At 41.9% G+C, this 23,946-nt stretch overlaps 1 protein-coding gene across 3 annotated transcripts in view; it reads right to left on the bottom strand.

The window, feature by feature from the left end:
• pax7a (paired box 7a) overlaps positions 1–19,618 on the bottom strand; it is a 47,255-nt gene extending 27,637 nt beyond the window's left edge. For 2 of the 3 annotated variants that reach the window (XM_067240032.1, XM_067240113.1), the window contains exons 1-4: positions 19,534–19,618; positions 18,115–18,350; positions 17,640–17,769; positions 17,245–17,373 (exon numbers count right to left, since the gene is read on the bottom strand). In XM_067240032.1, coding sequence (XP_067096133.1) covers positions 17,245–17,373; positions 17,640–17,769; positions 18,115–18,350; positions 19,534–19,618 — 580 coding nt within the window. Of the gene's footprint in view, positions 1–17,244; positions 17,374–17,624; positions 17,770–18,114; positions 18,351–19,533 lie in introns of all 3 variants that reach the window. The other variant, XM_067239946.1, reaches the window with a different exon arrangement.
• Between the last annotated feature and the right edge of the window lie 4,328 nt (positions 19,619–23,946).

Raw genomic sequence — 23,946 nt, 5'->3', positions numbered from 1 at the left:
CATGGTGCTTTTCATTCCATGTCATAAAATTTCAAATTTTCCTCATTGAGATGTTGACAAGGCGGTGAGACATGCCAGTGTTGCTCCAGGCATGGATGGATTGCATCATGCGCAGTCCAGAAAGAGAAGGCTAGAGAACAGAGAGACCGATATAGAAGGAGAGGGTGTGCATAAGCCTGTGGTTCCAAACAGGAGCACCACTCCACTGAAACAACCCACCATCAATCTCCTGGAGGTCTGTGGAGGCTAAAGACAGTTCGATAGGCCTGCTACTGCGTATGTGTGCACAGTTAATCTACTTAATAAAACAACATAAAAAAAGGAAAACCCCAGAATTTCTGGAACACACCAAATGGACAAAAGAAAGAACTGCCCCACCCTTGCACACAGACACACACCCAAAATAACAACAGTGGGAATAAAAGAGCAAGCGTACTGGCTGGGATTCAAGGCCAGCTCCGCAGTTTAATTAAACAAGGAATTAGGGGATTATATGGAGACTATCATTACAGGCCACTCCATGAGTCTTCTGTCGCCATCTCTCCGTCCCCCCTGAGCTCACGCTCCGCGATTCTCTGCGGATTACATGTGACCGCAGGACATGAGGCCGCATTCATTAAATCTATTCGTCCGTCTTCCTCCTCCTCTTCTAATAAAGATGGATTCCACGGCACGGGCAGCCGACACCGGCTACGGCGAGGTTACCACAGGATGGCCTTGAACATACAACGGTTGAATATGTACATAGACCACATAGCCCTTTGTTGGTTTTCATGAGGATGCGCGCGGAGCTTTGCCCCCGCCTAACTCACCATGACAGCACTTGAGACTGGCACAGTGGTCTATAGATCACTTTCCAAAGTCACCTCTGTGTCCTCCAGAGGGATGGCGGGGGATGAGGGGGGCGAAGGGGGGTTGAAGCTGACGGGTGCTCAAGAGGTTTTAAACCAGACAGACAATTCTACATGTTGTTTTTGCTGGTTTTCGTCCCTTCCCTTTGTCTATGACACAGTCTTTGTGCTTTTCTACAAACCACCTCTATAACAAACACACAAACCTCTAGCCCATTCGGCAGTGAAGGTCAACAACAGCTTGCCTTGCCAATGAGCATGGCTTGGTGGGTAATATCGCAGACACCGGCACGAACAGGGAATGCGTTCAGGGGGTAGGACTCATCTCCGAGACAACATCTTGTGATAGGGGTGCCAAGATTCATTGAGAAAACCAGGAAGTTGTACATCCTGGCTAACACGGCTTGTGACAGAAACAGGATTCAGTTCGAACACATGGTTCCTCTCCGTGCCGGTGCGAGGCAGAGTCGGCGCGAGGTACAGCCGGTACAGGCGTCTGGGTAACTTATTGTGACTGCACGACTGAAAATATAATGCTCTTCACGTAAAGGAGCTGCTCTGGAAATATGTCTCTGGGTAGCCAACCCTGGGATTCACCATCAGTCCCAATGGTGGTTTGGTCGGTAGGAAGCAAGAGTAATGAAACACTTTACACTGGTTTCACAGCCAAGCGAGCTTCGGAAATTTGAATAACGCGCCCGCCTCTCTGCACGGTTTTAAGCATGCTGGCAATGTTGATAAAGGGCAGAACCACCGGAGGAGATGAAAGCTAACTACCTTGAAACAAACCACTATCCCCTATGGGATCCTGAGGTCAATTCTCAGACAGCTCTCACTACCACATTGAAACAATGAGTAACATTGTGATTAAACCTTCATATAAAGCCGTCGCTCGCTCTAATTCCATTTGTAGGTTCTGGGAATATTGATAAAGAGCTCCAACATCTCCTCAGCATTCATCCGTCAATTAGAGGCGTATTATCCAACTGCCATGATTACTGCTAGTATTCCCCTCCAGGCCCCTCGCAGGCCTGTCTCTTATTGATTTAAACATGATGCTAGTTACAATGCAAATACAACCCAGATCGTTCATATGATGCTGAAATATTAAGCATCCAAGCAATCTTTCTATAAACAGAATTTGAACTAAAAATAACAAATAACTTAACAGGCAACCTCTAATTGAATCGCATCAGTAATGGATGGGACTGTTTATTTTCTTTAAAGGCAACAGTTTAAAGTTAAACTATGATTTATGCTGTGCCTGTTTCAGGAGAATGTACAGTGAGAGCATTTGTCTACCGATACCTAGATCAACCACAAGAAGGACTAGACTCCTCTGCAGACTGAAACAGGGGGAGGGGACAGTCTCTCTGTAGACCTGTCCTAATGAAAGGTTGGCCCGACACTGCCTCTCTCTCTCTCTCTCTCTCTCTCTCTCTCTCTCTCTCTCTCTCTCTCTCTCTCTCTCTGTTGACCCCCTCCCTCTGTTCACACTACAGGTCTTCCAGATGGAACACTCATCACTCCCCCCCCCCCCCCCCCCCCCCGCCGTACCCCTCTATGGACACTCTCTTCCTCTCCCTCTCTCTTCTCCTTTATTAGTCCTTGTCTCCTGCCACTGCGAGGGAGAGGCTGAGGTAATGTGTCCTAACTGGACTCCTGTCTCCTTGGTTGAAGTAGTCAATGTAGTCATGGTTCACATCCAGACCTCACAGTGTTTACCTATGAGGCGTTGCAAAATTACCCACTTGAGGATTAATAAAGCTTTATCTTGTCTTATTTTTCACTGATGGACCCAGGTTGGAGTACTAGTAGAGATTTCTGTCTTGGAAACAACTGCTAGATTAGAACAGAAGTCGAAACTTATCTCAAAAACCATCAGCCGTGCATATAGGATCAACATAAAGCTGCCCCATTTGAAAACGGTATGAGATATTTCAGGTTAATTCACAAAGATGCTTGATTACACGTGTCAGAGATTAGTGCCGAGCTACCAGCACCAACACGGCTGCTGTAACGTACAGTACAGCTTCTGTAGGATGTCTCTAACACCATAACCAATGGCCTGGATATCAGCCTTACCTTTGCAAACTATCCAAGACAGAGGGACAAAAACACAGCCCAGGCTTTTGGCAGTAGCAGCATTAGCTCATAATGGCTCATTTTGAAAAGCATATTAGTTCCAGCATAATTACAATCAGGCCTCACGCTCTGTGTTTCTCAGCCGCTCACAGGACCAGCCTCAGAGTACCCAGTCACACCAGTTGACTGTGACTGACAGCAGATTTGGTTAAACTGTGTCTCACCCTCCCCTCCCCCCTCTCTACTCTCTCTCTTTCTCTCTCTCTCTCTCTCTCTCTCTCTCTCCTCTCACCCACAGGACAAAAATAACCCACAGTCTTTTCTGTCTATTTATGTTTACTTGTTTATTTTGTACATGTCTTTTGTCGCTGTTAATGTCGCAATTATACTTTTTGTCAGTCGGAAGGAGAGGGGAGGGGAGGAGGGTGGAAGGGGGAGGGGGGGGGATGTCTCAAAAGCCTCTAATTATGCTAACAGGCCCGATGATAAGAGGCACCAGGAGGAGATGTGGATCTGTTATCTGTGACATCCATCTGTCTCTGTGCTGTCTCTGCTGCTCCGGGCCTGCATATCAACACGCCTGTGTACCTGTCCTCGGGACTGCGTGCCGTTGAACCTCTAACACAGAGGAGGGTTTGTTTGGGAGGGGTGGCAACATCAAAAAGATGACAACTTGCGAATTTGCATTTTTAGAGGACTGCTGGTGTTTTGGGTTGCTGGTTGAGGCGAATGTTTCCTTTCCTGAATGCTCCTTTTTGTCCTTGTGTGTACTGTATATCCCACAGGGGTTTTGCTGACATGAGACATGATTCAGACGACGCTCGAAAGAAGGTGTTTCGGCGTCTTTTAGTGCTCTTTGAATGAATACAAGCCCCAAATAGTTATAGTTATACAATGATAACGTAAGATAACATGAGTGCTTTGCATTTGCTAAGAATAATCTGTTAGCGATCCCTTCACAAGCATAGCAGCGCTAACATGTGCACATCCCCGGCATGTTTGTGATGCCAAACCTTCCCTAAACTGAACTGGGGTCCTCAGAAATTTTTGGGTTTAATCTCCTGGCTGGGGGAAGGTCGCTTAAGTCATTTAGCTTCCCTTAGAAGTGAAATGATAAGTGGAAGTCTTTTTATACTGCCCAAAACATAAACTTTATTGTTAGAATCGTCGGTTTGAGTCCTAAAAAGACCTGTAAGTCGTGTGGTATAAAACCGTTTAATTTATAGAAACTGACACAGTAGCAAAGGTGTTTATGTGTATACACTTGTACCATGTTTGTATAAATATTTGGACTCTTACAAATATTTTTACTTCTACATTTTCAATTACTTTACCCTCAACAGTTTCCTGGTCGGTTACATTGCCACTGTGCATGTCGGTTCACCCATCTGTCAACATTCCACAGGAAAATTCCTGAATATTACTTTTTCTTTTGTCCGTTCTGGGATGAACGCTTTGGACAGGAAGAGGTGCTCTGAGAATGAAGGAGAAAGAGGTAGCGGAGGACGAAGCAGTAAGACGGGAGGCTCCATAATCTTTGGCTCTCACAACAAACAATTAGCCCTCTTTTCTTTCTTTGAGGTCGGGGAAAAATGACGGGGTGAAGGGGGGGTGGAGGGAGAGAGCGAAGCGACGGTAAAGGCGATGGCGATGCTCTTTTATGGCTCTTGTCATTGGGATGAAGGCACGGCGCGTCCATGAGAGAGCGCACGCTCACCTTCAACAACGGGACGTCCACGGGGCCTCCGGGCCCCTTTCAGCCCCAGAGACAGCCCTCCTCGGGGGGCCATTAGAACCTGAATGGAGCTCTGACAGCCCTGTGCAGCTCCGCGGGACATCCTTAAACGCTGACATATTGACTCCCCATGTCTGCTCTCTCCTCTGCTCTGCTCTGAGTGGGAACCCGCGTCTAGGGCTTGAAGAGCGGGGTTCAGTTTTTTCAATATTCTTCAGCTGGTTGGACCAGTGGTTGTTATTGTTATACTAGACAAGGTCTTTTTCTTTTCTTTTTTTTGCTTAACAAGACATTGTACTTTTTGGTATTCTTTTTCCATACACCTAAAAAAATAAGGGATTATTTACTAACAAGATGTGTATTTCTTCACTGTGTCGGTATCATTTTAAGCTGCTATTAAGAAAGTTTCTGTCTCTCTAAGCTCCTTGATGCACATTTGAGGCTTGAAAACCTGACAACAGGCCTAGAAAAACATCCTTTTTTATACAACATAAAATGGCTTTAAAGGGACTCTGTGGACTGTGGACTTCTGACGACTTCAAGTCGTCAAACACACTCATCCCCCCCCCTAGCTGATGATGCATCCCTCCCACTTTCCTCTCCTAAGGCAAGCTTTAAACCAGCAGGTCCTCTCCGTCAAACCCAGTGTCACCTCCAAGGGATAGGTTCTCTGCTAATTGAGGTCACAGCCAAAAGTAATGAAATTAAGAGAGCGACCTCAAACGGTGCCCAGGGGCTCTCTGCCGTGCTGGCACAGCAGAGAGCCCCTACCCCCCTCAACAAAGGGTCCTCCCAAAAACCTATGCAGGAAATCAAGCAGTCGGGTCTCAGGGCTATGAGCAGAGTTCTCCCGGAAAAACACATCATCTCCTCCACAAAGCCCAGTGGAGATTAGGGAGCACGGCGCAGGAATGCACAGCAGACCGATTCTAACGGCCCCAGGGAAGCTTCCTAATTTTACCGGACAATGTGAAGGAAGAGGATTGCTGTGTGAAGTTTGTCTGATTCAGGAGGATGTCTGAGGGGATAGTTAGGTCCTCTGATGTGGAGTCTCATTTTTGTTCAATACAAACTGGAGTGAACATCATATGAGAAAACGAAATCTCATAACAACGTACCCAGCAATAACTGCAGAAACCCTTCATGTACAGAAAACTGACCGAACACAAAACAACTATCTCTATTTTTTACTTGTCAGTTGACTACTTCTTTTGACATTTGATTTATACTGTACATTGACACTGCACAGCCCCAGATCTCTTGTACAACATGATAGGCCCAAAGGACCTGACCCCTGACTTAATGATGCCTAGATTACAGCCCTGCTGGGACCAGGGACTGGCGCCTCCTAAGACGGGGTAACCAGGCAGATGAAACAATACACCCTATCTCCTTGGGGATTTTCTATCTTAGTTACTGATACCTAGTATTATTTCATTATATGTTTGCAAATCAACAAACAAATGAAGACAAATCTTAACGTTTCCAAAGCTTCTTTTTTAAACATAGTTTTTAGGATTTTTGTTATTATTAAGATTATTATTAAAATCATTAGAACTTATTATTGTAACTTCAAGACGCATCATTGGATCAACATAATTACATGTACTGTCATGTCATCTTAAAAAAAAACAATTATAAGTTTAGATTACATTTGTTGGTTAAACGTAAAAGACAACTCTATTTCCCAAATAGCTCCTCAGGACATTTCAAATCATTCAATATATCCTATGTGTGCGTGTGTGTGTGTGCGTCTGTGTGTGTGTGTGTCTGTGTGTGTGTGTGCGTCTGTGTGTGTGTGTGTGTGTGTGTGCGTCTGTGTGTGTGTGTGCGTGTGTGTGTTGGGGCGGGGGGGCATCAGTGAGTTGTCACAGTAGGACTACTTGGGACTAATATATGAGATCCTGACTCCATATTGGAAGCTTTACAATGTAGCAGAGAGGCAAAGCTTTTTGAAATTACAGTATGTATTCCCCAAGGATGGAATGACAGAGGATGCAGAAATAAGCCCATTAGTTGAAAATGGAGGATTCCATTTGAAGTTGTTATTTGGCTTGGCAGCACGGGAGCTCCACCCACTGTTGTGACTACCACCGTCACTTTTTGACTTGGTGGGAGAGAAAAAACACATTTCTGATTTGCAACACTCTCTGAACATGTTTATTGTCTTTGTGCACGTAAAAAAACTCAAACACACCACGCACGCACACACACACACACACACACACACAATTAAAACAAATTAAGATTGCAGAGGCGAGGCAGATCAAGAGCATAAAATGCGAAATGTTCTGGCCTTAAGTAGCATAGGCTAATGGTGATTTTTAAACTAGCAAACCATGGTCGATGTCTCTCATTCATCACAGTAAGAAAGCTGGGCATACTGTGCTAAACCTAATTACTGTTGCACATTATGTGGGCTATTCCTGTATTGTAATAAAATTAGCCAGAAATGCTTGTTGTCTTTTCTAATGCAGCGCCTTGGTAACCAGTGTTCACGCGTAATGCGACACACAGTCCCGATCTGTGCCAACTGTCACTATTTGACGACCCTGGCAGGCAAGGCGAATCGAAAGCAACAAAGTTTTTAAAATAAATTGCGAAGAACTGGCCTGCTCTATCATTAAACAATCAACCATGGGTAGGCATTCAGTGAATGAAGTAAAATAGCCTGTATGCTACGTGTTTATTCGTATTCACGTTTTGTGACCTCTCAGTCTTACTGTTTGTCAAAATAACAACGGCTTAATAACCAAGAACATATCTATTTATGCTAATATGTCCAGTTATTACACCGCCCGTCTTCATATTTAGTTAGGATTGTGGGAGAAAGGCATGGAAATCAAATGACAGTCTATTGCCTATTTTTCTCCGCAGCAAAGAAATGTCTAAATATACAGACTGCAACCAGACCCCACGGATCTTTATAAAAACACCATCCACGTCAAAACAAGAGTCCATAATCACAGGAAATAGAGAGAACGTTAAAGAGCACGTATTCCATACGGCCTCAGACGTCGGCTATTGGCTAAGGCAACAGCTTGAATGAAATCAAATGGTTGTCAAAGCAAAAACAGCCAGCTGGATAGAATTATAGTCTGAGATGTCGTTTAGGAACACAATATGAGCATTCAAAAGCCGTGATTTACACAAAATGCTCTAACACTGCTAAATCCTGGTTTAAAAGTTGGGAGCTGTTCATTTTCCTGGCAACGCTTCCTAACGCATGCTTCCATATAAAACACAGTCCACCCAGCGTTGACGGTGAAGTGGACCGGTAGCAACAGTCGGGAGACAGGTGCTCGGTCTAACTAGATCATAAACAGTCTTTCGTCTGCTGCGCGCTTTCATTCATCTGGAATCTAAGAAGCCATGCATGCATGCTTAGCCCGGGCTCACGATCTATGAGGCATGGACACGCCATTAAAACAGACATCAACATATTATAACCGCTCACAGATTCACAGGTCATTTGTGTAATTAATTGCATGCGCCATGTTTCAGTTGTGGACGTGGTTTAGAACCATGTGGCTATGCTACTACTATCTATGACTCGAAAGCAAATTCACTCCATATAAAGTTGCCCTCATGGCCTCTACCTCTTCCCTTGGCTTGGGGCTATGGGTTTAATACCTTCCCTATGGACTACTCCCCACTGTCTTGTCATCATTTCCAATGAACTTGAACTTATATAGGACTGCTTTATTGCAGGCTCACATGAGCACAGGGGCACTGGTTGTCAACCAGTCTTGTTCGCTCAGCAGTTGACTGGGTGTGTCAGTGTGTGCTTGTTTATCGCAACCAAACATGAATGCTTTCATGAGGTTTTATTTATGTCATTTTTACTGATTTGTTCATCTGTTGGCTGATACGTGATTACAGGAATCCATTCAGCACCCTCTAAACACACATCAACCCCTTACACCTCTACACTCACAACATCAACAAAAGTTTGATCAATTCCTGATAGCGAGAGAAATGGTGGCAGCTCAACTTTCGAGAGGCTCTTGGTGCAATGAAAACACTCAGAAATAGCAGAAGGCTACTTGCTTTCTATTTGTTTTCAAGGGGCCTGGAAGAGGGCAACAACCAATTAAATGATATTCTTCTCATTCAATACTCAATACTATAGCCTGGGTTGGTTTACACTGACACCTTTGAAACTAATCTTCTCCAGTGAGAACCCTTGTCTCTGCTGGTGGTATGGTCGAGGATCACCACTGAGGGGGAAATAAATGGACCTTTAAAAAAACATTGCTTTTCTTGTCAAGACTGATACCCACTCGAGAGCAGTCTAAATGTCAACTCATTCCCTGCCTATTTCCTCTCCCCTCTTTAGAGCGACACCTGGGCCTAATGAGAGAGGGAGGGGGAGAGAGAGAGGGAGAATGAGTGAGCGAGAGAGGGAAAGTTTCAGAGACAAAGCAAGGGAGAGAGAGAGAGGACCATCCCAGGGGGCTGTGGGGCCCTGTCACCTGTGAGTGCTGCTTTCCTCCGGACAGGTCGGTGATTGTCCGCTATCGCAGTTGATTCTCACCAACCACAATTCATTACAGCTTCACATTAGTGAATGAACTGGCCACATTGGCTGAGCAGACAGACGATTAACAGAGGACTGGCCAGAGAAAGAAATGGTCCTCCCAAGGCTCCCAGACTAAATTGGATTGCCAATACAACCCAGAGACGTTTGAGTAAGTCGAGAAAAACAATACAATGCAGAAAATAAATACTCAGTCCACTGCCATGAAGACTCCACTTGGTAAACTAACACAGTATTGATCGTCTTCTCTTTTTGTTTGTTTAGAAAAGCCTCATCCCTGCTAATAGCTGTCTGAGAGTGTAATCTTCCCTCTTGTCCTCCCCCTCTTCCCCTCCCTGCCCATTCTCTTTATGCGTTCTTTCAGAGAGCCTCACATACTCTAGGTTGAGTGTGGCGCTGGGGTGTGGGCCGTGGAACTGGGCCACATTGTGTTGCTAATGTTGACACCTGCCAGAGCAGGCTTGGTCTGTTTGGGGACTGCAGCGCTCAGAGCTTGATGCTCCGCGTCTTTAGCCAGATTAAGTATGGGTCGCTGGGGTCACAAATCACTGGACTCCCTCTGATGTCTGGAGGCAGAGAGCCAAAGAAGAAGTGGGTGGGGGGACTAGAGAAAGAGAGGGGGCTGCATATTGTTGCAAAAATATATAAATTCAGAAAATCTTGTAATGAACCTTTTGGGTTATTTTGATTAAATAGCCTCTGCAATTTATTAACTTCTTAAATGTTATATTTGATATTTTCTAATTGAAACCAAGTAGTTCCATGGTCATACAATTAACTTCAGCAACCCATACATTGTGAGACTGCCTTAATCGATGCAAAAAGTCATATACCAACTGTTATGCTCTCAGAAATCATGACTTCATCACACACAACTGTCATAGTCCCATATACTTGCACAACTAAATGGATACTGTATGTGTACAGTCGGTGTAGAGAAGTAGCTGTGACTATGACAGCAATTCAAGCTCAGTCTGCCCCTTCCTCTGCAAATCTCCTCCTCTCCTCTCATGCTTAGAAACTGCTTCTGTCCAGTCTGATGCTGTCAGTTTGAAGGCCCCATTCAAAAGTATTCATGCATCTGCCTCGGAGGCACAATGGCAGCTAGTTTATAAACTGTCTGCCCAGGCGCCCACAGGCTTTAGTGCTTATTGTTTTCGGCCTCTTAATAAACTTTTGGAGGAGTTCATCAACCTGCTTGAATAGCCCGGGCAGAGAGTCTCAGGACACAAAATAACAGAAGGTTCTTTTCTCCCCCCTCCCCTTTTCTCTTCTCTTTCTCTAGGGGCCATTTGGTGGACAATGGAGAGAGTTGGCTGTCAGACATCAGAGGGCTTCTAATCCCAATACATGGTATTCAAAAAAGGTATTCAATTAAAACGAATACACTTAAAAAGGAGGAGATTGTTGTAGAAAATCGAAATTTCAGTTTTTCTCCTGACAGAGAGAGACAGAGAAAAAGCAAGACAGTGGATGAAACACGCACCACAATGCAAATGCCTTTTAAAGGGAAGCCTCACATTATCAAATGATGCATACACATAATTTAAATATATATTATCTGTAAAAATTATACACGTGAAAAATAGGACAGTGAAGTCAAAAACCCTGTTTTTATTGATTCTATGATTCTAGGTTTTCTTAGGGTGACACCTGTTAGTCAGGCAGAACAAATTAACCGAATGCAATAAAAATGTTATATTGGTTTTAAGCCATTAATCCACTGTTATACCTTTCAACTGTGTAAAACACATTCTAAACTTTAAAGACCTTAATAGATGTCTGCTGTAATTAATTTCATACCTAATTAGAACTCACTGTGCTGCAGTCCATATGCGCAAGCCGCCTTGTTTAGCCTGCTGGAAATGAGCGCCATAATTGACATGCGGCTAACTGTGTAAAAAAAAAAAGCCCGTGTGAAGGGGGGGACAAAAAAATCCGTGAGCGGTCCAATTCAACAACCCCGACGTCAAACCAAATTGCTCATCCCCCACGTCTTCCCCAAAGGCTGTAAAGCCGCATGGACTGCGACCTGACCGCCGACTGTTTCCCACTGGTGCACTTGGTGCGTTTAAACTCCGTAATTAGATCTGACAAGTTCAACGAGTTAGTTTCAGAAAAGGAAAAGCTGGTGAAGTTATGATTTCCGAGTCATGGTCACAGGGGACCCTCCTGTCAGACCCCTATTCTCATTCCTAACTGAGCGTTTATCAAGAACTGTAAACAGGGTTCATGTAAAAAACGAAAATAACGACAACCATAATAATAAGATATAGGCCTCTAACACGAAGGACTCTTCATGGTATTAAAACAATAATCAATTCCATCATATTTGTTGGTGTGGTTGCTGTTAGTGTTATTATTCGTTCTAGCCTACTGTATAGCCTACAGTAATTTCACATAGCCTATATATTTAATCCAAATGTAGCCTATTCATCTTCTTTCTTCAACTGAACATGATAAATCAGCCTAGACGCATAGGGTTTGTTCTCTATCAAATTAAATGAGGCCAATGCGTTTCCTTGTCATTTCTAGGCCTAGGCCAATGTATCGATGTGCCTAAATAAAATTACGTTTTTTTTTATTTTTATGAACCACTTGTTGTTAATATGTTGACTTGATGTTGACGAAACATGTGTGTGTGTCCAGCCTACTTCGTGAATGTGAAATACAAAAGGCATGCCAACGCTATAGACTAACACAAAATACACACAGTCTTGTTGGCTTTATTCAGGGTCACGAAAAGTTCTTGTGAAAATTGGCGCCATGGTACACAGGCAGAAATGATGGCGACTTCCTGCACTCGAACACATTAAGTGAGAGGAGGCCTTGAGGGCATTGCTTCCTCTTTAATTTGTCTCGTATGGTTCTGATCTCCCCAAAATTCTTCGACCCCCTTATCCAGCAAAACGTTATGAAGCATGAAGATATCGTTCCCGCTCGTTCGAGTTTTTGAGCTCCGGTCGTTGGTAGCCTACCGTGTGCAGGTCACTGTGCTTGCCTGCTGGCAGACTGTATCTTATCTGGTTAGAGTCATTGTAGCCTATTTCTACAATAATAACTCAAAAATACTCAAAATACAGTAAATTGCAGGGTGCATGCTGTGGAATGTGATAAAGCAAGCCTGTCAAAATATTAACAATCAAATAGCTCAACGAGATGATCACAAGAACCATTTTTAGTTATTCGGCCTAATGGAGTGCAAACTGTCTTTATAAATTTGATAGCAATTCCAATGTCTAAGAAAAAAACATTATCCTGGACTTGTTCCACACGATATAGATCATTGACAGGCTCGAAATCCTTGATGTCGTTCAGTTATATAATAATAATAATTATTATTATTATATCCTATAAATGATCTTGTGCATGTATCATTAGAAAAAGGTTCGGGGATTTTAATTATTATCATCTAGCTATAGGCTACATTACGGCTCCACTCTCGGTTTTGTGTCTACTATTTTTACGGTGCTCTAAACCAAAATCCCCCCACATGACGAATTTAGGGTCCCCCTAAAGTTCACAGGTCGCCAATCGCTGGTATAATTGCTCACTACCGAGGAGAGAACGAATCGGGACATTCGATTGCTCGTGTAAATTTCCTTTTATCTCTTTAACATGTCATAGCCTTGCCTGCTTTCCTTTGACGTATGTGTTGTTCATAAATCGTACAGGCTACCAGGGAGGCAGATGCCTTTCCGGAATGGCGTTGCTTGCTTGGGGAATGACACACATGCAAAATAGTAAATCTGCAATAAATTCGAAGGGTTTTCATCAACAAGAAAATATGCGAAGGCGTAAATAGTCTTGTCCACTTGTCACAAACCAGACGTGGCTATTTAGTAGGCTACTCGTAAAAGGTTAGACACGTTTTCATAATGGCTTTGACACGTTTTTTTAAACTAGGCTATGTTGAAAGGTTTTCAGTGCCAACGATTTTAAAATAAAATGCATTCATAACCTTCACGGTGTATTTCATGAATAGTGAGTTAAAATATCGAGTATGTTTTTATGCTTGTAAATCTCTGGTTTTGTACTCTTAAATGTATGACCACTTGTGAGGGGTGACAGTTAATAAGATATAGACTCTGTCCATCTCCAGTATCTCTCCACATGTTGCATTAGCCTTATCATATAATATTCTTTCTAGGCTATATATTGCCTACTTTTTTATTACATTATTGCATTAATGCAATTCATTTAGGATTTACTCTGAATTTATTTTGGTTTGAATTCATTTAGCATTAAATTGTTGTAGTGCACTTAAAAAACAACAACACTAAAATAGCCTCATTTGTTAAATAGTAGGCTAGCAGTAGTACCTATTATTATTGTTGTTATATTAAATATTAATGTAAACATTATTAGTAATAATAATAAAACATATTGCTTATATTACTATTGATAATGTGTTGCTAGTCTTTTCAGCTCTCTGAGAAATACATAAATGTTAATACCGGAGAGTCTGGAGCGGGATGCGGGGAAAGTGGAGGTTAATCCGAGTTTAATGCAGTGAAGCACAGCGCAGGGTCTGGGCTATGATGGGTATGTTATCTCTGCACAACATTTGGGTCTTCCTCAATTTCAACCCAGCCCAATAGCTGTGAGAAAGTGCAGATGGAGTTGCTCTCAATGCCTCAGGAAAAAACGTTATTAATAGCTAAATAACTTCCCCATACTTTCACTAAATCTCTCTCACACACTATTCCAGATGGATTTGTTTGAAGTGGTCTCTCGCTTCATTCCCCTGTCCTTCTCTTTCAGCGCAGCCTTAGACCCGGAATATAGCTACATTATACAGTATTTCCATACACTTGGAAATCGTGAGTGCGCGTGTTTGTTTATGAAGGGGAAAGGTGTGCGTGCGCGCGTGTGTGATGGTGTGTGTGTGTGGGGGCGGGGGGGTGGAATAACATAGGCTACAAATAATTATCTTCCTTGATCAACTTCGTGACATTTGTTACGATTTTATATAGACCTACGCCAACCTAACCTTTTATCCCAAAATTGAGTGCGTTTTAAACTGAGTGCGTCATTCAATATAGGCTATAATGTTTCGTAGCCTATACATTATCGTTTGAGTAATATTTCTTCATGTTGGAAACAGGCTTTAGCCTAAATCTTGAGCAGTGTCAATGGTCATTTAATTGAATATGCACATAGTATCCAAGCCTCAAGCCTCGGATGGCCTGGCTCACCTATGCACCTCTTCATCGTCCCCTCATTATCCCTTCCAACGCCAAGAAATCCTATCAGGCTTCTGTTTGATTAGATGGAGAACCTTAGGTAATCCGCCAATTTGTTGAAGTGTCCATCGCCTGTCGCATCCCATCTCTCCTTGCGCACAGGTGACAGTTTGTTGGTTTAGCACCGCAGATGGTCCCTAAAGACGATCTCCCTCCCTCCCTTGCTCTCTCTCTCTCTCTCTCTTTCTCTCTGTCTCTAGCCAGTCTTACAAAGCATCTCCAGGTTTGCGCATACGTGTGACTTTTTGTCATGGCACAACCTTGTGTCCCGTTTGTCGCCTAATTAAACTTGGCAGAGCGATCTCTGCGTTTCCATGTCACAGGGGGCGCATTGAGCAGAGCAGCAGTGACCCGACAATTTTGCGTCCTTATTGCAAAAGAGTATATGGAATTCCTGACCTTACAGAATATTCTGCGGTTGCTACCCATGAGCTTCAAAAAGGATACCACGCCATCTAAGGATACTGAGAAAAACTCAAAACTGGGATCCATAGACGTGACAATATTGCCTTGACGTTTCAATATTGCAAATATATTTAGCATACTGGCGTATAGTTAAACATTTCTTTATATGTGTTTAATTACGTCAGATTACCGAGGATGTAGCCTATGTTTAGGCTACTGTAACCTAAAATAGTAGCCTACATAAAAATACAAAAATAAACAAATAGATAAATACTCATGAAGTCTGAAAAGCACCATAAGCGAACCAAAAATCTCATGAATTTGCGCCTGGAGCGAGCCACTGTGAGCTCCGTACTGAGATGAAAGTGAAACAGAAATAAAAGGCTCTACTTAATCTTCTTTAAAGCTCTTATACATAACGTTTGTGCCTCAAACTCAGAGAGTGAGGGCTTGATTGGGGATAAATACATTTCTTACCATGCCCGTAAGCTATTACACCCTCCCTGAACACAGACGCCTATTCAGCAGTCACCGTTTTCATCACTCTAATAAGTATTAACATTATTAGAAATGCCAGCAGCCGCCTGGTAAACTGCGGAGGGAACGAATCTTGTTTCAAGAAATTGAAAGCTTATTGCCCATAGCCTACGTATAGCCAACCGAAAAATGTCTGTAGAGCTCGAACCGCGGTACAGAACATAAGCGGCTCCCTTAACGATAGCCAATGGAAAGTAATTGCACCGTTCGCTATATAATACAAAACAACTGTGTAATAATGTTTCTTATTGCTGGAATTGAAGACGAATAAGGGATTGTGAGTATTTGTTTGCGTAAACTATGGGCCATTTCCATTTGTTATTTGGTGTTTGCATGCAGCTAAGAAACACAATTCGACCTCTAAATGGACACAAGCCTTTTAGAAAAAAGAAAGAACCGTTTTGCACCATCAAATACTCATTCTGCTCCAACAGACTGTTCTATAATAGTACAAAACTATCTAACAGCGGGGTGTACTGAATAATTCATTTCCTTTTATATCTTCCCTTGCCCTTTGTACAAAGTTTTTTTTCTCTCTCTCTCTCTCTCTTTGCGGGATTTTGAATGAGAATGGACAAGCCTATATTCTCCTTTTCGCTGCCGTGCTTTCTAGGACTTGCCTTTGTACCTCGGAATCTTCACTTTAGAAAAGCTTCAATAGAGAAGAGAGGTTTTGGGACTGAAGTTCATCTTCAAGTTTGAAGGGGGCTGGCAGTGTCTTTTACAGAAAAAAAGCTTTTGTGAACTCTTATCTAAACCCTATTCACACATGTTTGATCATCTTAAAGGACAACCTTTGTCTCATTCAGGAAAGGTTTGTCAAAGCTCTTAGATTTTTTTTCTCTTACCGTGTTGTCAACGACATATAGAGTGCACTTGACGGCTGTGGTAAAGTGGCACAAATTAATCTTATTGAACACGTTAAATTAACTAACGTAGCCTACTCTTAATTCTAAAATAACCTATAGTTGCATATAGCAAAATAACCAGAAACGCGCAGCAGGCTATGTCAGAATAATGTGCACTCCAGTTCACATTTTAATATAGGCCTATAATAATATCATAGATTCCCTTTCATAAAGTGAACCATAGACAACTTGTTTTTTGTGTTTAAATTAAACAAGTAGGCCTACTGAGATTAAACGTCTATTAGTCAAAACACTCGATCCTGGCTAAAGTTTCCCGTCACGCAGACACTGGTCTCCTTTAAATCTGTCGGGCGGTTTGTCTAACTGACATTGATTGTCAAACGGGTCAACTGTCAGCTGTCGTTTAGAGTGGTCGTTAAATGAGAGCGAGAGGAATTTGCTACACAAATTAATTTTCTGGAGCTAAATACCTTCCGTCAGGGCTCACATAAATAATTGAGTGATTGAGTAAATACTGGCTGCATTTTAAAGCAGGAATAAATGCACCCAAGGCTCTTTAAATTTACCGTGCATGTGTGAGAATTTCCCAAGAGATGGACAAGCAAACATTTAAAACGTTTGATGCCTAATTGAAAACGATAGGCTATACAAGATCCATAAAAACCAGCATCTTAGTGTGCCTACATGATCATTAAATAAGTAGCCGTGGTTTATAAATATTTACCATGACCTATTACCTTGTGACAGTATAAACTATATGCTAAAACAGAAAAAGCAACATGACAATAATGACTAATATAGCCTATATAAAAATATATCGGCTATAAAATCATGTCATCATAGGCTATAGGATTAAAATTAAAATAATTGTCATTGTAGAAGCAGGATAATAGCCTACTCATTGCAATAATATTAGAGCAAATTTCACAATAACAACATCACATACTAATGCCGTGTTTATATGTTGTTGACCTACCTTTGTCACCAAGGATGCCATCTATGCTGTGTTTGGTTTTCTTCTCTCCATCCTCATCCTTCTTATCACAATCATCTTCATCATCTTTCTTGCCAAATCGGGCCCTCAACACTCGGCTGATGGAGCTCACTGATGATGACAAAACAGAACTCCAAATTAGTCTATCGAATATCCAAAGTGCGTGAGGAAATTCTTTGTATGTCTATTTCCTGTACTTTTGGGCAAGCGTCGAAGAACTATTTAGGAGAGTGCCTGTCCATGTAGAGTCATGGTGTAGGCTACCTGCAAATAATCATCTTGGTAACATAATTATCTATTTGTTGCACGTTGTCTCTTTAAATAGAGGGGTTAGTCACTTATAATAAGGAAAGGTTGCTTACCAGATGAAGCCTCACCTGAAGGAACCGTGCTTCTGTCGCACACGCCGTCCTTCAGTAACTTGTCCCGGATCTCCCAGCTAAACATTCCCGGGTTCTCTCGCTTGTACTCCTCAATCCGCTTCTCAACGTCGGGTGTTGCTACTTGCTTTTTTTGTAGATTGAATACAAAAAAGAAAGGCAGTTCAAAACACCTTGCATGGTAATTTACTACAAGACATGATATTAGTCAAATTTTATTATATTGCTCGTTAGTGTCCATTTTCATAATATTCCTTGGGAATTAACACTTAAATTAAAAAGCAGGCCTATTCATAAAGTTAAGTTAACTTAAACCATGCAAGAAACCGCATTCTTACCACAACCCAGTGACACAATATAGGATTATGATGTATGCATGTAGTCAATGGTGGGCCTAAAAAACATCTAGGCTATAGGCCGCATTAGGCTACAGCCTGCGTTTGCAGTGAAACATTCTTCCTTGTCTACTCACCCTGGGCTTGCTGCCTCCTATAGCACCGGGACGAATCGAACCAGTCTCCTGGTACCGACAGAGGATTTTTGAGACACAACCGTGAGAAACCCGCAGCTGTCTCGAGATAACGCAGGGCCGGATGCCGTGGTGGGCCATCTCCACGATCTTGTGTCGAATATGGTTTGGAAGCGGTCTCCCGTTGATGAACACTCCACCAAGCTGGTTCACGCGCCCTTGGCCCAGAGGGGTTGACACTGTTCCATGACAAACAATAAACATCTCAACAATACTTTTATTGTTCGATAGAACACGTGTTGCAGGCCGTAAGCTATAACTGATTTGAGTTTCACATATACATTTCCTATGAGAGTTAAGAGGATGCTTGTTAGCTGTTTGCTGTCTTCAATGAAGGGCCACCAGAGTTGCCAAAAACGATACCATGCTGATATATATGTGTACAGATAAGGTATATACAACCTATATAATGATACAAACATGTATTTATGTGCTTATGCTGTGCTATAGCCTACTGCATAGCCCTGATTGTCATACAACTCCGGCTCATTCATAATAATTGATAAAGCATAAATAACAGCAGGTCAACATTAACGATGACCACTGATGAATCACACAAACAAAGTTTCTTCCACAACTCTTGCATAATGTGCCATGCTTAAAATCACATACACAATATACCCAGACCTGCAGGCCTGCTATTAAGCCGTCCATTTGCAGATGAAAATCATGCCAAACTCATTCAGCCCGCCTGTCAAGGCAGGATGTGTCTGTGGAGGAACACAGCACTTCAACTGTCCAATTTAGTATTCAAGAGGATCTAAAGTGTGTGGCACTTTCGAACTTGATTATTCCTAGTCATGTTGTACAAATATTGATGTGATCCTTTGAGCCGTCTCTTTGCTGTGTATATTATTTCCATTTGCAGCGCCAGGACACTTCAACAAATCCTGGAGCTTGAGTCATTTGCGAGCTACGTGGTTTTGTGCATTTTCGTGTAAAACACTTGAGCACGAACTTTCTAAAACCAGCAGCAACTGCTTCCATAAACACATGCAAATACAAATGCATCTTTCTTCCGCGCATGTGCTTACACGTTTGTCTTAGGAGACTTATCATCAGCACAGCTTCATGATTCTGAATTTGGATTAAGAGAGAGGACAATGATTCCTTCTTTTTAACTAAGAAAAAAACATGCAGTTAATTCGTCAAAAATATATGAATACAATTGTAACCATCTCCAGCAACTAACCACACAGTAAAGCCACGATGTTTGGGTGCATGTTGTTTAGCTAAAAAAATATTTACAATTATTTACAAAAAAATTGTACAGTTTGCTACAGACAAAATAACCATTCCCAAAGGGATGATCGCTTGTTTGCAGGTAAAATCTACAGGGAAAATAAAGATCGCATTGCCTACCTTCCAGTGGAAAGCCAGTGCGGGGATAATTCTGGCCTGGCGCGGGGCGCATCATCCGAGGAACCGTTCCTGGTAAAGTAGCCATTCTAGCTACCCAAGAAACGACGAATGGGCTATGTCTGGTGAAACCAAGTTCTCACTCTGACAAAGTCCAGATACACGGATGCAGTTCTGATACAAAATGTCCTCAAAGGCACAAAGATGACAAACTACAACCTCGTAGTCCCAGACAGATAAATGTGTCAATTTTCAACCCCTCCAGGGGGAAAAGGTGTTGATATTCTTCACTACTTGTCGGCGTAAAATCAGAGCGCTTCGGATAAGGTTTGTGTGTGTGTATGTGTGTGGGGGAAATGTGCAAGGGGAGGGGGATACACCTTGCACTTAAATGTATAAGTGGGCAAAGGTTTTCTCAGTTCTTTGCCGTGATATACTTAGTGGTCAGCTATAGTTTTGATAACGTCTGCCTGCTGGTTGGAAGTAGTTTAAGTGGCCAACTTTGGCGTACGTTGTGGGAGGAGACACTGGAGCACTGCGATAGGCTCTACTGGCATTCTTTTATTCATGATGGCGTAGCCACGGACCGTGTCGTCCAATCAGGTAACAGCAGGATGCAAATTTCACATTCCACTTTTAATTCAATGTGTCTCGGCTTTCCGTCTATAAGTAAACTGAGAATTGAAAATGAATCGTTTCTAAATGAATTGTTTCATATCAGATATTGGCTTCTATGGAAATACCCATATTTACAGGGCAGCCCAAGTTTGCATTTGTGTGCGTAATTTGGAGATGTGGCCCAGGCTATAAAGACACATACTACAAACAGACACACAGTATTTATATCAAAATGCACTTTGAATTGGCCTAGCGCTATGTAACACTTTTTAGAAGCAATAGCTGCTGTAGCCTAATTAAGCTAACTTTTAACAGATTTAACGGTTAAAACGTCCACTTACGCGCGCCTGTAGCCCACATTCCAACAGAATGTGAGCACGAATAACCATTGAGCGCTCGAGAATGGACTTTTACCCATGAAGGTTCCTCACCAAGCTTGATGAAATCCGGCACAGCGGGCTATGAAGCTGGACCACACGAATGGGCTGCTTTCATTCGCGTTTCATTCATAGAAAGGGAACATTATAAACTGGACGAAAATGTCGGAGGGGGAGAGTTTCTAAAAAAAATAAAAATAACCGAAGTATAAACATGAGAAACAAATAGTCATGACTTGAGTTCACTTAATTTATTAGCTATTTCCTGAATAGAGAAACCCACAAAACGAGTTGTTCTGTACAACCTCATATGCCTTTGGCAACAGTCATTCAAACCAGTTCAAATTCACAGGTGCCATGAAATGTTTTAAAATGTCATAATATTTAATCCATGAAATTCCATTGATTTATTAGGCTACACACTATCACCCAACAATGCTTAGTCTACCTGATTTAGTTCTGTCTCACGGAGTTCATTTTGTTGTGTACGGTGGAATTTAATAGCATACACTGAAATATATATGCTGTCAGAACTGTTTCTTGGATGTTAACATTTCTAATTGCGTAAAATTGCGTGTCCATAACGTCCGATCATTTTCAATAAAACGTGCAAGCTTGTAGGGTAATTATAAGAATTACAACGAACGACCCGTGATGAAGCCAACAGGTTGTCCAATAGAACACCATTGCCGTCTATGGTTGATCTTTTGAAGAGAGCAGTAGCTTAAAGGTAATTGTTATGAAATAACATTATAACTATCACACTCTTCAGTAGCCCAAACAGAGGATGCATCGTGAATGGCAGAAGTGCGTGTGTCGACTCGGTGGGCCCGCCGTGCATAGTAAATTGTGTGACAATTGCCGTGTAAAACACTCCTGGTGGAAGGCAATTTCACAAATAATTTTAGTAACAATTAGGGAGTGTGGAGGGGTGAAATGGCGATTTCACATGTAGATGCGCCGGTGGGGAGAACCTGGTACCCAGCCCAATAGCTCTGACCCTCACTCTCCAGCTTTAGTTAGCTTCACATGGGACAGAAAAGCACAAAGAGCCAGCCTCACCCTCCTGGGAAGGCTCACCGAGCACTGGATTAAGTCAAGCATCAATCACGCGAAAACCCACAACAAAGGCGTTTTTCCAGAAAACGTTTTCTTGATAGAAACCTCGCCATGACCTTTTAGACTATGGTGCAATGGCTATTCCAAAAACAAAACAATAAAAAACACTTTATTTTTGGTCGGAAAACCGCCTGACAAAAATCCTATTCAAGATCATTGAAATGATCTATAGTACTATAGATGAGTTGTTGTTATTTAACCGTTTTAATTATTGAAGATATAAAAAAATATTATTACTATTATTATTATTATTATTATTATTATCATTGTTGCTGTTGTTAGGCTATTAATGTTATATGGCCTATTAGATGGCCATAAACATAAATTCCCCAAATACCTAATCTGTTTAACGTAGCTACGCATGATGTAGACACATGTGAGTAGGAGGCGAACTCAAGTCAAACGGACATTGTCACACAGCAACACAGTAGGTCTTACATTACATTTAGTCATTTAGCAGACGCTCTTATCCAGAGCGGTTTAGTCAGTTAGTTCAGTATTGATCTGCTCAAAGACCACAGGGACACTTCATCATGACCTGAGTGTCGCTAATATTCATGCTTTTTAATAGCAATAGGCTATGTGTATCAAAACACAAATGCAATTGGTTCATAAAACCCTTACAGGTAGGCTTTAGTCAAACTTTTATATTGTTCAGGAATCAAACATGTACAGTTTATTAGCTATTTTTAACAAGTAGATGTAGGCCTATACGTTTGGAATTCTTCACGGAACAATAAGATTCAACAAGTCACTTTTAAAAACTAAAGTAACAGTAGGCCTATTTGCTACCAAAAAAACCTTGCAAGATTTACCACAATTTAATCTCGAGATGTTTTGGGGCTATACCAGAATGCGTTTAATGATTTAGGCTAATATTACTGCAGATCCGGTGACAATGAAATATCCTAATTTCAAGCTTGACATGCGAGTTTAACACGAAGCATTTATCTAATTTCCCTATTATAAACATTGACTCTGTGACACATTCAAGTATAAAAACATATTTTAGGCCTGTTCAATCCCACAACCTTGACTTTTCAATCATTTTAACTCAGGCCATACATCATACTTAGGGAATGTTTTAGAGAGGAATGTTGGGTGTGTCTGGTAGTGGTAAGCGGTAGTCTACGCAAATGACCACTAGTGGGCGACTGCTTCACCTTGAAAATCTCTTGTTAGTTAAAATAACATTAATAGTTGCAAGAATGCTTTTACAGAACAGGCGTAATGTTCACCGAAAATATAGACGAGCTTGTCGAGACTATATATATATTATATATAAAAAGACTGAGATCTTTGTGACAGTATGAAGTCTGATTGACATGGTTCCTCCAAGCAACGAAAAAAGCTGCGTTCAAACTGTGAGCTGAGGTTCTCTCTGTATCTATCTGGCGCTTCCCTTTCAACTTCAGAAGACAGAACACTTCCCATGTCCTGATATTGTCTCCAATCTTATCTTGATCTGGTTTTGCTCTTCAAACACGTTGCTATACAGCCTCTCTGTGACATGCCAATTACTCAAGTTTCTTATTGCTTGTAGGTGAATTTGGTTGTGCTGTTTTTCTGCCGGGCAACTTCATCTATCTCTGCCTACATCACTGGATACACAGTATGTAGCCATAGCCGTTCAGAGACAAACATAAAACACCTTTAAAGATCGACATTGTATCTTTGCCACGAGTTGCCTTCTTTAATAATGGTCAATTTTCTTGCAACTGAAAAAAGACAGTAAAAATAGCGATTACATTGTTTTATAAAACATCAAAGTCTGGTGATGAATAAATATAAAATATCTTCCATTTAAAGAAACCCAGAAGGGATGGCGTCTGTTAAACACTCACAAAGTATATCATTAGTCCAGCAAGCGACCTTTGTAGGCTTGAAAAGCTTGTCAGAGCACGGGCACCTCTATTATAAAGATAACATGCGGGTTCCATCTCTGTAGGGATACAGATTATTTTATAGAGGGGGCCCTATGTCTATATACTCTATATAAAAGAGGAGCCCTGTATCTATTGTGTAATGATAAAGGATAAATATCTCTACATTGTGTAGATGATACAGGGGTCCAACTCTCTTTATGCTGTCAATTAAAAAGGGGCCCTTTCTCTTTATCGATTATGAGAGTTGACTGATGGGAGAGATAGAGATGTCTCCATCTCTCCCAGACATATGGGACTCAGACTGGTTTCGATAGTAGCTCCAAGCTGGGCTCGGCAGAGCCTCGGTGTCCCTGTGCCAGGTTGTCCCTGTGCCAGACTCAGGGGACTGTCCCTTTTCACTCCCTCATCCTGCTAAC

Source organism: Osmerus mordax, chromosome 1 (genome assembly GCF_038355195.1).
Source record: "Osmerus mordax isolate fOsmMor3 chromosome 1, fOsmMor3.pri, whole genome shotgun sequence".
NCBI lineage: Eukaryota > Metazoa > Chordata > Actinopteri > Osmeriformes > Osmeridae > Osmerus > Osmerus mordax.
This window is presented reverse-complemented; position numbering and strand designations above follow the sequence as displayed.